At 35.1% G+C, this 18,513-nt stretch overlaps 1 protein-coding gene across 1 annotated transcript; it reads right to left on the bottom strand.

Moving 5' to 3' along the window:
- Nucleotides 1-3,978: 3,978 nt before the first annotated feature.
- On the bottom strand, nucleotides 3,979-18,074 carry LOC141287565 (uncharacterized). The gene is made up of 5 exons (XM_073819729.1): nucleotides 17,957-18,074; nucleotides 16,403-16,553; nucleotides 14,365-14,481; nucleotides 10,281-10,526; nucleotides 3,979-6,375 (listed from the first exon to the last, which is right to left on the bottom strand). Exons 2-5 carry the CDS (start codon nucleotides 16,530-16,532, stop codon nucleotides 6,116-6,118), a joined length of 753 nt encoding a protein of 250 aa, XP_073675830.1. The 5' UTR covers nucleotides 16,533-16,553; nucleotides 17,957-18,074; the 3' UTR covers nucleotides 3,979-6,115.
- Nucleotides 18,075-18,513: the final 439 nt, after the last annotated feature.

Genomic DNA, 18,513 nt, shown 5'->3' with positions numbered 1-18,513 from the left:
ATATACATATAATATATGTATGCAGTTAAAATAATCTGTAAATAAATAAATTTTTACCTAAACAGTTGTTCTTTATTTAGTCTACCTAGCATTGCTCAAACAAGAGAAGCAGCATTAACATAACAGACAGACATATTATAAGTGTGATTTTCAACCTTGAAGGGCCAAAATAAAGGAAGTTCAGATTATTTCTTCACCCCGTTTGAATGTTGTGGTGCTCCTCAGGCATGCAGAATCTGCAGAGTTTGTTGTTCTTCATAGGTGAGAGTCTGCACAACGTCAGCACTCTTTCTTCTCCAAAACCTTGAATGAACAAAAGGAGGATTGTGGTCAGACGTCTAGCGAACCCTTCACGCAGCCCCCGAGGAAAAGACGTCACAGACTACAGGAGATTCGCCAGATGGTCAGTTGCCACTAAAACAAAAGCATCTACTAAATGGATAAATGTCGAATAAAAACTTGACTTCAGTTTGATTTCTGCTACTAGTATAGGAGAAATCAAATGTAGTGATGTAAGCAGAGCAGACCCACTATGCTACTGACTTCTTCAGCTGTGCCGTGACATTTGGGCTTTGATGTATGAAACTGTTTTGTCTTTTTTCGTGCAGTGATGCTGAAAGCTGCTTCCTGTCCCTCCAGACACAGAGTGGCGGCAGCTCTTTGAAACAGCGGGCAGGAGCGCTGGGTCAGAACCGGGCCTGGATTAGGGCTGTGTGGCCTATCCTGTCGCCCCAGCACTGTCATTTCAGTCACTTCCTCCATTTCCTGTTGACGCAACTTGGCACATCTGTACAATAAACACTGCCTTCCTGCCTCCCTGCAGCCTACGGTCCAGGCGGTAAGATTCATCTCCACATGCTCCCAACATGATTGCTTTAAAGCAATAATATGGGTCAAAAATGACTCACCCTATTTTTGTAGGTCATATCATTGATATTACATGAGAAGTTGAAGAAATATGCTAGAAAACTTAATACAATTTAATACATGGAGGGAGTAAGAACATAAGGTAGTCAAAATGATTAAAACGTGTGCACAGTTCATTAAATGATAAAGTTTACCCTCTTTAACTTTGTTGTTATGTTGTTTTTTTGTTCATCTGCTTCTCCCATTTGCTCGTTTTACATTGACTTACTCTATAGGCCAATACAATCAGATATAACAATAATTTCTCAAATATTTATTACAATACTGATCAATCTAACATTCACTTCAATGGCAAAAACAGTGCAGCTCATCATATTAATGTTTGTGAGTGTTTCACTATTAGCTGTAAATCAGTTACCTCATCTGAATATTTTTGTTGATTTGTGTTGAATGTACTTGGAATGGAAATATGGATATTTTATTTGAAAAGCATCATACTTTTTCACTTCTTCCAGTTAATGTCAAAAACTAGAGAGCTAATTCAATAGCAGTACTGACAATGCTGTGTAAACATGGCTGAAGACGCTAACAGAGGAATGGACAAACTGAATCAATTGAGTGAGTCATTTACACTGGAACCACTCTGATTGATTCAAACTTGTGACTTCGATCATTCAGTTCAAACGATTCACTTGCAAACACCAGATCAAAAGAGTCATTCATTTTCGAATGTCCACATTGCTAAGGATTTTAAAAAGCATGTATAATGATAGGTGAAATGGAGCTTTTCGAAACTCTGAATCAGTTAAACCATTGCGTCGCAAAATGAGTCACTTCAGAGTGCCTATTGGAAATCTTTTGATTCAGTTTGGACCGAACTTTGGAGTGGGTTAGCGAATTGAATGATTTGCAATCCTTGCTCCGAAGTTCAGATCTGAAATGATTTTTCGAGAATCATTATTCAGATTGAGACTAGAGTGCGGATTGCGAATCATTTGATTCAGATCAGAACTTAGGTGCATGGACTGCGAATCATTTATTAGATCGAAACTTCCGACCGGGTTTGTGAGTCATTTGATTCAGGTCAGAACTTCAGAATACGGATCACAAATTATTTCATTCAGATCGGGACTTTGGAGCGGGTTCGCGAACCATATTTCGCAAAATGAATGATTTGCGATCGTGAATCATTTGATTCGGATCGGGACATAGAAACGCAAATTTCAGCAACCACAGACAGTTTGTATGAAGTAAATACATTTTCTGTTCATATAAAGTAAATTCAGATACCCGTCCGCGATCGCAGGGCTTTGGTGTCAAACCAATACATTTCATAGTTTTGTACTGTAACATCAACTACGTTTCAGCAATCTCATGCGTTTTGAATGAAATCCATTTTTTATTCATAAATAATAATTTCAGATACATGTCAGCAATCGCAGGGGGTTTGTCAAATTAAAAAATTTTCTATTCATATACTGTAGCTTCAAATAACTGTCAGTGATCGCAGGTGTCAAATACATTTTTTATATTCAAATACAGAATCTTTAGGTACCTATCAGCAAACCGCAGGCAGTTTATGTCAAATAAATACATTTTCTGTTCATATGAATAAGTTCTGTAAAAAAAAAACACAATTTGTTGAGTCAATTTTAAATAATGTTACCCCGCTACCTTAAAATTTTAAGTTAAGTCAACGCAAATTGAAATGTTAAGTTGTACTAACTTTTTTGCAATTCATCCCCTCAGTTTATAAACCGTACTCATGAATTCTTAAACAGTTCCCTTGGTTTAACAAATCATGCCCACGGATTAAAAAAAAAACATACATTTTTCAGATTTTGTAAACTGTACCATCAGTTTTTGCAATCCGTTCCCACAAGTTTGTAAACTGTATTCACGTATTTGTGGCCCCGCACCTGTTTAGGCATGGGATGCTTTGTATTGTGTTTATTAAACTTTTTTATATGAGACCTTAATATAATAAAATCACCAAAATAAGTCTTAAATCTTAAGAATTAATAGTAGGCAAGGTCTACACAAACACATTTTATAAAACTGTAAAAGGTTATTTAAAAATAAGCATTCATTATTTTTTTATGATAAACATTTAGCTATTCTAAGTGCACTCATTTATTTAGCATATACAACATTTATAATAATATAATAAATATAGAATCACTACTATTATTATCACTATTATTACATTTACGTTACATATGCATTTAGAAGAATGTTTTATCCAAAATGACTTACAAAAGAGGAACATGAGTCCTTTGTCCTAAGCTGTTCAACTGCCTGCTGTTCTTCAGAAAAATCCTCCAGCTACTTTTACACCAGATGTAATGGGACACAGACCTTCCATAAAGTTCAACTTTTGTCTTGTCTCGTCAGTCAAAGTATTTTCCCAAAAGTCTTCAAGATGTTTTCTGGCAAAACTGAGACGAGCCTTTATGTTCTTTTTGCTCAGCAGCGGTTTTCGTCTTGTGGATAATGGCTCTCACTGTGGTTCCCTGGAGTCCCAAAGCTTTAGAAATGGCTTTATAACCTTTTTTTCCCTGAATTTCTTTGGATCTCAACATGATGTGTAGTTTTTGAGGATCTTTTGGTCTACTTCACTTTGTCAGGCAGGTCCTATTTAAGTGATTTCTTGATTGCAAACAGGTGTGGCAGTAATCAGGCCTGGGTGTGGCTGGAGAAACTGAACTCAGGTGTGATAAACCAGTTTGTTTTCCCTTCATAAAAAAAAACCTTCATTTAAAAATTGCATGATGTGTACTTGTGTTATCTTTGATTAATATTTAAATTTGTTTGATGATCTGAAACAATAAAGTGTGACAAACATGCAAAAAAAAATAAAAATAAAATAATCAGGAAGGGGGCCAACACTTTTTCACACCACTGTATATATGTATAAAAAAAGAAATATGCTCAAGAATCATTTTTATGGTTATTATCAATGTTCAAAATAGTTGTGCAGCTTAATAGATCATTGTTGAAACGGCAATATCTTTTATTTGTATTTTTATAATTAAATATGAAATAGTATATTTAATTATAAATATAGTTTACACACATATATATATACATGTTGTATGCATACATGTTTTGTATTATCAATTCACTGGTTTTTTATTATCAATAAATCAGTGAAGGTGGGCAGATATGGTGTTTTTAACTAATATTTATAATGTGGAACCCACAGCAAAATGAAGTGAGGAAGGTGGTGTCAGTGGAGCTTGTGAGCTTTTGTTGGCCTCACAGATCTCTGTCCCTCTGCCAGATTCAACATCAGCTCTCTCTACAGCAGTGCCCGTTGTCTAAACACTGGGCAGAGTCATCTGGAAAAAGCCTGTGAAATTCAACATGCCCAGAGGAATATGCGAGCACTTTATAGTCATCCTGACTGGTTATTTTTGCATCGCCCAGCCTTCCTGCGGCACACACTTTAGATAAGAGTGCTGAGAACGGACAAAGATCCTCACGCCTCAATCTCAGCTGTCACGCTAAATCCTTTAAAATAGAGAATGCATTATTAAAACAAAAATGTTTTTTTCAGAACAAATTACTTTCTTTAAAATATCACAGTTCATGACAATGTTTAATGCAGTAATAAGGCATTTCAAGCATGCACATGTTTGCGTCATTAGTTCATGAAGATGAGAATGTAGAAGAGTCTGACACATCTTTAAGCTTACTGCAGGAATTATTCCACATAAAGGTGGATTTTCTCTCACAGTGGCCGCTATTTTGTGATCACATCATGACCAGCAGAATAGTAATTACTATACCTAGATAACCCTCTTGTTATTAAGTATTTTGGCTGCAGACTAATTTATTTATTAATGTTGAACTTAAGATGACAAATACATAAATTACCATTACATGAATTACCATTAAGTTTGTAGTTGGTTCGATTTTTTTCTTCAGCAAAGATGCATTAAATTGATCAAAAGTGACAATACAGACTTTTATAATGTTACAAAAAGATTTCTATCTCAAATAAACGCTGTTCTTTCGAATTTTCTATTCATCACACAATCCTAAAAACAGTGTATTAAGGTTTCCACAAAAAATGAAGCAGCACAACTGTTTTCAACATTTATAATAATAAGAAATGTTTCTTAAGCAGTAAATCAGCATATTAGAATGATTTCTGAAGGATCATGTGACACTAAAGAATGGAGTAATGATGCTGAAAATTCAGCTTTGCATGACAGGAATAATTACATTTTAAAATATATTAAAATCGAAAACAGTTACTTGAAATTAAATTTAAAGGAAAAATCAAGATTTTTATTGATTATTTTTATGTTTCCTGTTTTATGCATAAACTTGTTCAATTTTAATATTTAAGGCTTAATATTTTAAGTTTACTTCCTTAAATGTATCTTAATTCGTTTAGATATTTGTGACCCTGGACCACAAAACCAGTCTCAAGTCGCAGGGGTATATTTGTAGCAATAGCCAAAAATACATTGTATGGGTCAAAATTATAGATTTTTCTTTTATGCCAAAAATCATTAGGAAATTAAGTAAAGATCATGTTCCATGAAGATTTTTTGTAAAATTCATACTATAAATATATCAAAATGTAATTTTTGATTTGTAATATGCATTGTTAAGAACTTAATTTGGACAACTTTAAAGGTGATTTTCTCAGTATTTAGATTTTTTTTGCACCCTCAGATTTCAGATTTTCAAATAGTTGTATCTCGGCCAAATATTGTCCTATCCTAACAAACAATACATCAATAGAAAGCTTATTTATTGAGCTTTCATATGATGTATACATCTCAGTTTTGTCAAATTTAACCTTATGACTGGTTTTGTGGTCCAGGGTCACATTTGTACTGGAAAACAAGACAAAAATAAAGTAATAAAATCATTTTTCGCTGTCCAATCTTACCAAATCCAAACGTTTGAATGATAATGTAAATGTAAACAATTGTTTTTGCTCTTCCAAATGACTTTCTACACCGTTAAAGATAATTTGTTTTCAAATAAACAAAGCAATGCTTCACATTAAAACAGATTTTGTGTGTATTTTAACATAAAAAAGGAACACTTTCGATTTCAGACCTGTTGGAATTCAGAGAGTAGCTTCGTACAGAAAAGTCCCAACTTTGAATGATGCAACAATTAAATTTTTTATACTAAATAAATACAAAATGCAGGAAACAGTACATTATAAACCCAACGCTTACAGTTATTTGAGCACTTGATATCATTCCTTTGAGAATCCAGTTTAGGTAGGGAAACAGATGGAGCAGCATTCCAAACAGATCTCCAGACAGTCTGAAGACTGGCAACAGTCCTCCAGTATCCCACAATCCAGCAGGGCAGAGCAGGTGTCCTCAGCGCAACACACCAGACCACCGGTGGCCGCTTCCCCACAGCAGCAGAGAGCGTCACACTCCAGACCGCAGGCCAGACACTGAGTCACAGCCGAACACCACGACAGCATCTCGCAGAACAGACAGGCTAGTATGCAGTGCGCACAGCAGTCTGAAGACAACCACAAACATAGTGTTTATGACAGTATTTGAAACTATTTGTGCTCTTATGACATGTAATGATAGATTTCATTGGACTTTGTCATATGTGACCCTGGAGCACAAAACCAGTCTTAGGTAGCACAGGTTTATTTGTAGCAATAGCCAACACATTGGATGGGTTAAAATGATCGATTTTTCTTTTATGACAAAAATCATTAGGATATTAAAGGAACACTCCACTTTTTTTGGAAATAGGCTCATTCTCCAACTCCCCCCGAGTTAATAAGCTGAGTTTTACCGTTTTGAAATCCATTCAGCCGTTCTCCTGTTCTGGCGATATCACTTTTAGCATAGCTTAGCATAGATCATTGAATCCTATTAGACCAATAGCATCACGTTCAAAAATGACCAATGAGTTTCCATATTTGTCCTATTTAAAACTTGACTATATCGTGTACTAAGACCGGTGGAAATGCAAAGCTTCAATTTTCTAGGCTGATAAGATTAGGAACTACACTTCCATTCCGGCGTAATAGTCAAGGAAGTTTGCTGCCGTAATATGGCTGAAGCAGGCGCAGTAATACCACGCAGCACATGTGCAAATGCTAAACTAGCTGGGAACTCATTTCTGATAATACTCCGCCTGCTTCGGCCACATTACGGCAGCAAACTTCCTTGACTATTACGCCGGAATGGAAGTGTAGTTCCTAATCTTATCAGCCTAGAAACTCGCAGCTTTGCATTTCCACCGGTCTTAGTACACGATATAACTACAGAAGAGTCAAGTTTTAAATACAACAAATATGGAAACTCGTTGGACATTTTTTAACGCGATGCTATTGGTCTAATAGGATTCAATGATCTATGCTAAGCTATGCTAAAAGTGATATCGCCAGAACAGGAGAACGGCTGAATGGATTTCAAAACTGTAAAAATCAACTTATTAACTCGGGGGGAGTTGGAGAATGAGCCTATTTCCAAAAAAGTAGAGTGTTCCTTTAAGTAAAGATTATATTCCATGAAGAATTTTTTTTGTACATTACTGTAAAACCTAACATAACATTGCTAAGAACTTAATTTGGACAACTTCTAAGGCTATTTTCTCGCTATATTTAGATTTTTTTTTTTGCACCCTTAAATTTCAGATTTTCAAATAGTTGTATCTCAGCCAAATATTGTCCTAACAAACCATGCATCAATGGAAAGGTTGTTCATTCCTCTTTCAAATGATGTATAAATCTCATTTTAAAAAAAAACCCATATGACTAGTTTTGTGGTCGAGGGTCACATTATTTGCAAGATTTAAACCCTGTCTTTCATGTAATGCAATCATTTTTTTATGTTTTTGAAAGACATCTCTTCTGTTCCCCAAGGCTGCATTTATTTGATCTAAAATCCAGTACTCCAGTAACTGTTTTTTTATTTGAATATATTTTAAAATGTAGTTAATTTCTGTGATGCAAAGCTGAATTTTCAGTATGCTTATTCCAGTAGTCAGTGTAACGGCGATCCTTCAGAAATCATTCTAATATGTTGATTTGCTGCCCAAGAAACATTTCTGATCATTATAAATGTTAAAAACAGTTGTGCTGCTTAATATATATTTTTGTGGAAACAGCGATACATTTTTTCAGGATTCTTGAACAGAAATAAAAATATTTCGTAGCATTATAAATGTCTTTACTGTCACTTTTGATCAATTTAAAATTTGGCTTTGCATCACAGAAATAAATTACATTCAATAATATATTAATTTGAAAACAGGTATTTTACACTGCCCTCCAAAAGTTTGGAAAGCCCTTGAAAAGTTGGGTTTTGGACAATATTGGCATGAATCCTTTTTGATTTGTGATCATTTTGCACTGATAAGGGACAACACAAACAAAGTTTATACATAGAAAAAACTTACATTTTAGATTCATCAAAATATCCACCATTAGCAGCTATTACAGCTCTGTATAATTTGGGCATCCGAGCTGTCAGTTTATTCAAACATTGACTTGATATATTACTCCAAGCCTCCTGAAGGATTGCCCAAAGATGATTCACACTATGCTGATATCCTGCAAAACCACACTTTGCCAGGGGTGTTTCCAAACTTTTGGAGGACAGTGTAAATTTGAATAATATTTTACAATATTACTGATTTACTGTTTCTTTTTTGATTAAATAAATGATTGCAGCCTTTTTTGTTATTTTTTTCAATTACAAATATCTAACAATTCTTAAATCAAGATACATTTACTTAAGAGGCAAAATTACTTAAAATTATTAAGTCTTGTTTTCTGAAAAAAAATCTGGACAATTGAGTTTAATATTGTAAAATATTATTACAATTACAAACATTTTGAATATAATTTAAAATGCAATTTATTTCTGTGATGCTGTGATGTTATTTTAGAATACAAAAAACTATTATTGAAATTACATTGTCCACTGTGTAATTTTCTTCTAACTTTTTATGCATTTTCTGAGAATATACTAATTTTGTATTAAACTCCGCGCTTTTTCCCCCCAACCTTTTTATGCTGTGATATTTTTTTCTTTTTTATTTGTGATGGTTTTAACTTCCTGGTGTTATTATAATCAAGAGAAAGACATAATTATTTTTATCACAGTATTCTAACTTAAGGCGAGACACTGCAGGAAATTAACTAATAATTATCACCTTACTTAGTTGATTGATTACATTGATAATTGCAAACATTTTTTTTGTATTACAAGTTAAAAAATGTTAGGCTTTAATATGCAAATAAGGCATTATTTAATGTAACATGCACTAATTTGCATACATTTGTAGTACAAAAATCAAACACTGGATGAAGTCAGTTTCAAAATTCTTGTTTAATTTTTTTGACATGTTAGAGTCAAATGTTTTTACAGAAGGAATTTTGGGTATCTCATTTTGTCACTCTATAATTCAGAAAATACTTAGAACAGGCAGAAAACTATGAATTATTTTTTACAGGTTTTTGGGGAATAAAATGTATAAAATCAAGCAAATTATATATGAACAAATCCCTCTGTAAAATCCTTCAGGATATAGTCAGGGATAAAAATGTAAAGTTTGGTGTGTGTAAGTGCTACTGAAGTGGAGATTTATGGCTCAGTGTGGGAGAAAAAACTCATTTTGAGAAAATGGCCTTTAAAAATATGTATTGTAATTCTATTGACACAAATAGATAAAGTGTTATAAAGGAAACACTTAACTGTGTCTTTAGGATGTTTTCTTTCCACTAGTCTGAAAAAACACTTTATGAAACACCAAAAAGCCCAAAATCTCAAATTTGACAGGTGCATGAAAAACAGTGTTTTTGCCTGCAGTGTCTCCCCTTAAGTCTCTACTAGGCTTTATTATTATTTAATTATATCTACACTTATATTACCCTCTGAAAACTCACAGCAATCCTTTTTTTTTCTACATTGAATTAGTTTAGTCATTTCTATTTCAAGTACACAAAAACATAGTGATACCACCAGAATGTGCTATTTTATCTATTTAAATCATGTAAAATTCTTTACAACATTTGAGGAATGTCACAGACTCATGATATTATCAAAACATCAAGCCCTCTGAGTATTTAAAGTCACTGATATCTAATGTAAAAGAATATGTATCGGCTAATGGGAGTTAGTCATCAAACAGATCAGTTTGACCTAATGGAAAGAATTATCATGCGCTGACGTGAGGAGCCCATTAAAGACATGAAGATAAAACCACAGGCCCGTCCTAGTGTTGCTGAAAGATAAGACCAGACCCTATATTTACGAATAGCACTGTGGGTGGAGGCCTCTTTTCAAACATACCCCACATGCTCTAAAAATATATAAAAAATATTGACACTAAATTGTTGATGGCTTGACTGTGGGTTGAAACTATAGATATATTTATGAAAGGCCTAATGGTTTTCTCACCGTCTCCAGCTACTCTCTGTATCTGCGAAGCATCGCCATTGAAGCTCTGCTGGCTCTTGGAGGTGGAAGTGGAGGGCGTGTGTTTTTTGTGAGGGTGTTTGTGTCCGTTGCACTTTGCATGTCCGTTGCATTTCTGCTGTGCTGTCGGGTGAGGTGTCGATCGTCCTGATGAAGAAGCCGGAGGTGTACGGATGATAGCAGAGCCATTGACTGGTGGAGAGGAGCCACTGGGAATACTGGGCTTTGCTGAAATGTGTTCAATTCACATTATAATATATTCAAATTCAGACATTAATACATTTTAGTATATTACAGTTTATAAAATATATACATGCAAATACTAGGACTGCCCTCGACTAAAGATTTTTCTGGTTGACTAGTAGTCGTTCATGTTAAGCATTAGTCGACTATTAGTCGTTTATTAATAAACCATATAAATCACAATAATGAGTTATTTAGTTACTTTAACAGTAAAAAAAAAACAGTAAAGAGACTGCATTAACGTTTTAATAATTCATTGGAAAAACTAGCGCTTTCTTTGTTTTTGTCTTAAGAGATATAGTCGGCGACACTGACTCGTCGTCATCTCCGCAGTGTGTGTTTCATATGGATTACATAATCTGAGAATATTTGTTTTCTATTTGAATGGGTTCATTTAAAAGTTGACATTTTACTCACTGTTATGGATAGATTTTTCATGTCTGTAAGGCAAGTGTACACTGTGTTTCGAAGTCTCATGCTTAAGCTCACAGAGACCGTGACGGCAGAAAGCGCATCCTGTTTTCATACTGTTATTTTACAAAAGCGCAACGTTTTGTTGTTATTCTAAATGCAAACAAATTAACATCAGAGTCTATACAGATTTGAAAGATGTATTACTCTTATTTGTATGACCAAAAATGACGGAGTATTTTAAGAGGAAGTGACTGCACCGGCGCCTCCATCTGTCATGCAGTAAACACGCTACTGTTCAGCTTCCACACTTTGCACAGACTCTTCAATAGCGCACATTTTTCTACATTAACATTACATGTAAAGATGCTACTTCATACATCTTTTAGATGAAAATCATATTTGAGGTTGATGAATGATAGGTGAGACCACATAGAAAAGCCATTAACGATCTGTCTGTCACGAACTGCATGACTTTCTGTGTTTTTTTTTTCTGCGACTAATAAAATTTTGGTTGACCAAGCCTCTTCTCATTGACAATTAGGGGACAGCCCTAACAAATACATACAGTCGTGGCCAAAATTTTTGAGAATGACACAAATATTAGTTTTCACAATGTTTGCTGCTAAACTGCTTTTAGATCTTTGTTTCAGTTGTTTCTGTGATGTACTGAAATATAATTACAAGTACTTTACGTTTCAAAGGCTTTTATCGACAATTACATGATATTTATGCAAAGAGTCAGTATTTGCAGTGTTGGCCCTTCTTTTTCAGGACCTCTGCAATTCGACTGGTCATGCTCTCGATCAACTTCTGGGCCAAATCCTGACTGATAGCAACCCATTCTTTCATAATCACTTCTTGGAGTTTGTCAGAATTAGTGGTTTTTTTTTTGTCCACCCGCCTCTTGAGGATTGACCACAAGTTTTAAGATCTGGGGAGTTTCCAGGCCATGGACCCAAAATGTCAACGTTTTGGTCCCCGAGCCACTTAGTTATCACTTTTGCCTTATGGCACGGTGCTCCATCGTGCTGGAAAATGCATTGTTCTTCACCAAACTGTTGTTGGATTGTTGGAAGAAGTTGCTGTTGGAGGGTGTTTTGGTACCATTCTTTATTCATGGCTGTGTTTTTGGGCAAAATTGTGAGTGAGCCCACTCCCTTGGATGAGAAGCAACCCCACACATGAATGGTCTCAGGATGCTTTACTGTTGGCATGACACAGGACTGATGGTAGCGCTCACCTTTTCTTCTCCGGACAAGCCTTTTTCCAGATGCCCCAAACAATCGGAAAGAGGCTTCATCGGAGAATATGACTTTGCCCCAGTCCTCAGCAGTCCACTCGCCATACTTTTTGCAGAAGATCAATCTGTCCCTGATGTTTTTTTTGGAGAGAAGTGGCTTCTTTGCTGCCCTTCTTGACACCAGGCCATCTTCCAAAAGTCTTGGCCTCACTGTGCGTGCAGATGCGCTCACACCTGCCTGCTGCCATTCCTGAGCAAGCTCTGCACTGGTGGCACTCCGATCCCGCAGCTGAATCCTCTTTAGGAGACGATCCTGGCGCTTGCTGGACTTTCTTGGACGCCCTGAAGCCTTCTTAACAATGCAGTGGAAAGTTTTTTTCGGGATTAAGTTAATTTTCATGACAAAGAAGGACTATGCAATTCATCTGATCACTCTTCATAACATTCTGGAGTATATGCAAATTGCTATTATAAAAACGTAAGCAGCAACTTTTCCAATTTCCAATATTTATGTTATTCTCAAAACTTTTGGCCACGACTGAACAGTATAATGCAATTGCAACTATTATTACTGTCTTTATCTATGCCTTGTGTTAAAGGAGTAGTTCACTTTCAGAAAATTACAGATAATGTACTCACCCCCTTGTCATCCAAGATGTTCATGTCTTTCTTTCTTCAGTCGTAAAGAAATTGTTTTTTCAGGAAAACATTTAAGGATTTTTCTTCATATAATGGACTTCTATGGTGCCCCTGAGTTTGAACTTCTAAAATGCAGCTTCAAAGGGCTCTAAACAATCACAGCCAAGAAAAGAAGGGTCTTATCTAGCAAAACGATCAGTTATTTTCTAAAAAAAATGTCAATTTATATACTTTTTAACCTCAAATGCTTGTCTTGTCTAGCTCTGTGTGTACTCTGTGTAGAGATTAAAAAGTATATAAATTGTAAATGTTTTTAGATGAGATAAGACCCTTCTTTCTCGACTGAGATCATTTAGAGCCCTTTGAAGCTGCATTTAAACTGCATTTTGGAAGTTCAAACTCGGGGGCACCATAGAAGTCCATTATATGAAGAAAAATCCTGAAATGTTTTCCTCAAAAAACATAATTTCTTTACGACTGAAGAAAGAAAGACATCCTGAACATCTTGAATGACAAGGGGGTGAGTACATTATCTGTAATTTTTTGTTCTGAAAGTGAACTACTCATTTAAAGAGATTGTTCAACCAAAAATAAAAATTCTGTCAGTATTCTGTCAGTACGCACCCTCACCTCGTTCCAAACCCATAAGACCTTTGTTCATCTTCGGAACACAAATTAAGATATTTTTGATGAATCCGAGAGCTTTCTGACCCTGCATAGACAGCATGGATCCTACCACAGTCAAGGCACAGAAATGTAGTACGGACATCGTTAAAATAGTCCATGTGACATCAGTGGTTCAACCGTGATGTTATGAAACTATGACAATACTTTTTGTGTGCAAAGAAAACAAAAACAATTACTTTAAACAATGATTTTTTTTCACAGTCTGCTGCCATTAACGAGAGTGCCACGATGCATGTGTGAAACAGTTAGTGCTGCTGATGAAAAATGTGCATAAATAAAGAATAATTGTTGAATAAAGTCGTTATTTTTGTTTTCTTTACGGTTGAACCAATGATGTCACATGGACCATTTTAATGATGTCTTTCTTTACTACCTGTCTGAGCCTTGACCTTGGTAGAGCCTTGCTGTCTATGGAGAGTCAGAAAGGTTTGGATTTCATCAAAATTATCTTAATCTGTGTTCTGAGGATGATTGAAGGTCTTATGGGTTTGGAACGACATGAGGGTGAGTAATTAAGGACAGAATTTTCATTTTTGGGTGAACTATCTTTTTAATAGTTCACTCTAAATAAAATTAATTATTTTGTCACTCTCATTTCATTCCAAACCCATATTATTTCTTCATTTCATAAAACACAAAAAGGATGTCTATTTTGTGAAGAAGAAAAAAACAAAACATGAGTGATACTGCCAAGCTTTAAAATGGATAAAAAAGCCTCATAAAGGTTTTTCACATGCACACGAAATATACTGAAGCTTAGCGTTTTCTTTGGTGTTTCACAGAAAAAAAATCTGTTATTTTCTTTTTTGGTAGAATTATTCTGAAACATAACAATGTAAATACCATTGCCTTTCTCTATTTTGCGTGAAATAGTAGGTATGTGGTCAGGAAGCAGTAAATCATCATCACTGGTTGTGACACCGTCTGTCAGGGATTCATTGCTCTCAGCTGAGACAGGACCTGTCAGTCACAAACAGTTATTTAAAAGAATAGTTCACTAATAAGAATTTGCTTAAAATGTACTCATTCTCAGGCCGTCCTGAGTTGTAAATGAGTTTGTTTCTTCATCAGAACACATCACATTTGATGAAATGTAGCTTTACATCACTTGCTCACCAATGAATCCTCTGCAGTGTTTGGGAGTCCAAATAACTGATAAAAACATCACAATAATCCACAAGTAATCCACACCACTCCAGTCCATCAACTTATGTCTTGTGAAGTAAAAAGCTGAGTGTTTGTAAGAAACAAATCCATCATTAAAAGGTTTAACTCCTAAAGGTTTAAATCTTCATAATTGTCAGAGTCCAACATAATTGTTGTGAACTGTTTTCACTGGTAAACAATGCTTGATTTAAGCATATTCCTATCCTGATTCAGATCAGACAACTTTTTCATTGGAGAAAGCAATATCATACATTTTAAATGATGGACTGGAATGTTGTGGTTTATTTTGATGTATTATCATCTGTTTGGACTCTCATTCTGACGGCACCCATTCACTGCAGAGAATCCATTGGTGAGCATGTGATGCGATGCTAAATTTCTCCAAATCTGTTTCCATGAAGAAGCAAACTCATCTACATCTTGGATGGCCTGAGGATGAGTAAATGTTCAGCAAATACAACTCGTTTATGCCTGTCTAAATGCTTAAAGGGGTCATCGGATGCAATACTAACTTTTACATGTTGTTTGAACATTAATGTGTGCTGGCAGTTTGTATACACAACCATGATAAAAATCCACCCAGTGGTATTTTTTTAATGTTTAAAAGTAATTTACCCTTTTTAAAATCGGGTCATTCTCAGCTTCTTGTCGGTGTGATGAAACACAGTTGATTGACATGAGCGCCGTACATTAGACCCGCCCTCACCGAGCTGAAACAGTGAAACAATGACTCCGATCGCCATTCTGACATCTGAGCCGCTTAAGAGGCAGAGGACAATGTTACTTTCGTTTTTAAAAAGGAAAGCACAGATCCAAATCTACATATGCATCTATGTCCGTGTGAATCATTCGTGATGCAGCTTCACCCACAGCAGAAGTGAGTATAATGGTTTTTTATGCATCTTTGCAAATGGCCTTTCTTAATAATTTGCTTAATAAACGCAGCTAAATGCAGCTAAACATGGCTAAAGTAAACATTACAGCTCATAATCCCTCAGCAGAGAGGGGCGGGGTGAGCAAAGCTCATTTGCATTTAAAGGGCCCATGCAATAAAATGAGCTGATATTTTGCAGAGCTGATTTTGACAGGGTAAAAGGGTGTTTTTTTTACACTACTATTGGGAATTTTTAACCAAAGTACATTAGAGACTTTTCATTAAGACCCTAAATAATCATGTGAACTTGGGCATCCAATGACCCCTTTAAAAAAAATGCCATATAAATGTCATGACAATTTTAAATACTATTTGTGACCCTGAACCACAAAACCGTAAGTCTAAAGTAGCACAGGTATATTTGTAGTAATAGCCAAAAATACAATGTATAGGTCAAAATGATCGATTATGACATTTCTTCTTTTATGCTAAAAATCATTAGGATATTAAGATCGTTTCATAAGATATTCTGTAAGTTTCCTACTGTAAATATATCAAAACCTAAATTTTGATTAGTAATATGTATTGCTTAGAACTTTATTTGAACTTTAAAATTTTCTCAATATTTAAATTTGTTTTGGTACCCCTAGATTCCAGATTTTCAGATAGTTGTATCTCGGCCAAATACTGTCATACCCTAACAAACCATAAATCAATGGAACGCTTATTAGCTTTCAGTATATGTATAAATCTCAATTTAATAAAAGACCCTTTTTGACTTATTTTGTGGTCCTGGGTCACATTAATCTTAAAAAAGCTACACATAAACACCTCTCTCACCTGTGACGTCAGGTTTGCCAGTGGCCTGTGGTTGTGTCGTGTGGACATGATTCTCCTGGGGCGCGACCCTGTCCGCTGCGTTGCCCTGCCCTGCGTCCTGCTGTTGGACATCCATGGCTTCTGTCTCCATTTGAGACGCTTGACTCTAACTCTGAGAAAACATCCAGAAACAGATGCATTTAGCGCAGACGGACAGTATGGAGTCAGTCTGGGTGTTTTTGTGGGGTAAGGGAATGTTAATGGAAACCTCTAATATGATGGTTTTATCCCCTAAGACAGCTCGAGAAACATTTCAAAGTGTGACTTGAGTGCATGAAAGACACTGGCACTGCTGCTGCTCTGAAATGACCTGAAGTGATTTGGGAAGGTGACTAATCTGAACATCCTGCTGAGTCAGACACAACTGACAATATTATCAAAGCCCTGAGTAAACATGCAGGAGACATAATAAACATTTTTGACGATTGTTTGCCGTATTAAAAGTCTGCATGCTTTTACCTACAAAGCATTTATTATTATTAAATGCTTGTCCTTATCTGACCCGGATTCTGAGTCAAACTATGTTTGAACTATACTCTAATATTTTTAAATGTTATTTCATACTTTAGTATCTGGTAATAAAATTAATTCATTGTTTATATACATACTTGCCTTAAATATAACAAAAGGACATTTCTGCTGTCCTGCAGATCACTTTAAAACCTTGAATATTACTTGCTTTTATTTTGAAGGTTACTTAAAAATGTTGAGTATGATAACTGATAACATACATGATTAATTTATATTTGTTACACATGACATAGTAAAGAATTGAACGGAAGCAGTGACTAATAATAATTAGTTGTAGGCTGTCAAAGAATAGCACAACAAAAACAAACAAAATATTCCTTGGACCATATACACTTCATATGTGACCCTGGACCACAAAACCAGTCTTAAGTCGCTGGGGTATATTTGTAGCAATAGCCAAAAATACATTGTATGGGTCAAAATTATTGATTTTTCTTTTATGCTAAAAATCATTAGGAAATTAAGTAAAGATCATGTTCCATGAAGATTTTTTGTAAAATTCCTATTATAAATATATCAAAATGTAATTTTTGATTAGTAATATGCATTGTTAAGAACTTAATTTGGAGAACTTTAAAGATGATTTTTTCAGTATTTTGATTTTTTTGCACCCTCAGATTCCAGATTTTCAAATAGATGTATCTCGGCCAAATATTGTTCCATCCTATCAAAAGAAAGCTTATTTATTGAGCTTTCATATAATGTATACATCTCAGTTTTGTACAATTTAACCTTATGACTGGTTTTGTGGTCCAGGGTCACATATGGTAAAAATATATATAAATTTAAAGTTTGGTTTTAAAAAGCCTGTGCATAATATTTTAGTCCAAATTAACAAATTAGTTAAAAAATTGTACATACATTTGCACTTGAGAGAAGTAAACAGAAGTGAACTTTCACATTAAGTGACTCTCTTTTTCTATCGTCACAGAATGAAGCGAAATTACCAAAGCATGAAGACGCAGTGTTGAATTAAAGTTTTACCTTAACTCGAATAACTCCAGTCTTGTACCGAGGACGTTTTAATTCACTTTAATTCAGAATGAATGCGCGATGTTCGTCCTTCCGAGCTGTGCGTCTGCTCCGATGAGCGCGTGTGGAGATCTCGGGCGTGTGCGCGTGCACGACATCCTTCCTGCACTGCAGGGAATCGACAACTTTAGTAACTATTTATTTTATTTCGTTGTGGTTAATCACATGATTTTCCTGCAGTACTGCCACACCAAAAACATCTGGTTTATTTATCAAACATATCCTTTATCCATATAGCCTGATTGTTGTTCATAACTTCATAATTATTTATTTATATTACTAAATATATTTACTCACATTCCTTTCTGGCTAACGTTATCTCTCTGAATTCTCTCTGAATTGGCGGTATTATCAGCATTAATTCGTTCATAATGATATGATACTCTAATAGCCTAATATTTCTAAATAATAGTAGAAAACTACATAAACTTAACCATCAAATCACTTAAAACATTAAATCAATACAAATTATAGACATTTACACTCTTAAAAATAAAGGTGCTTAAAGG

This window comes from Garra rufa, chromosome 15 (assembly GCF_049309525.1).
Source record: "Garra rufa chromosome 15, GarRuf1.0, whole genome shotgun sequence".
In the NCBI taxonomy this organism is placed as follows: Eukaryota; Metazoa; Chordata; class Actinopteri; order Cypriniformes; family Cyprinidae; genus Garra; species Garra rufa.
The sequence above is the reverse complement of the archived record's forward strand: the minus strand, read 5'-3'. Positions and strand labels throughout refer to the sequence as shown.

Bases quoted from the DNA above. Each gene is read 5' to 3' on its own strand.
- LOC141287565 (XM_073819729.1), bottom strand. From the start codon at position 16,532: ATGGAGACAGAAGCCATGGATGTCCAACAGCAGGACGCAGGGCAGGGC. The intron at 14,482-16,402 runs GTGAGAGAGGTG...TGTGACTGACAG, and splicing joins TGGCAAACCTGACGTCACAG to GTCCTGTCTCAGCTGAGAGC. The intron at 10,527-14,364 runs GTATTTACATTG...AACACATTTCAG, and splicing joins CAAAATAGAGAAAGGCAATG to CAAAGCCCAGTATTCCCAGT.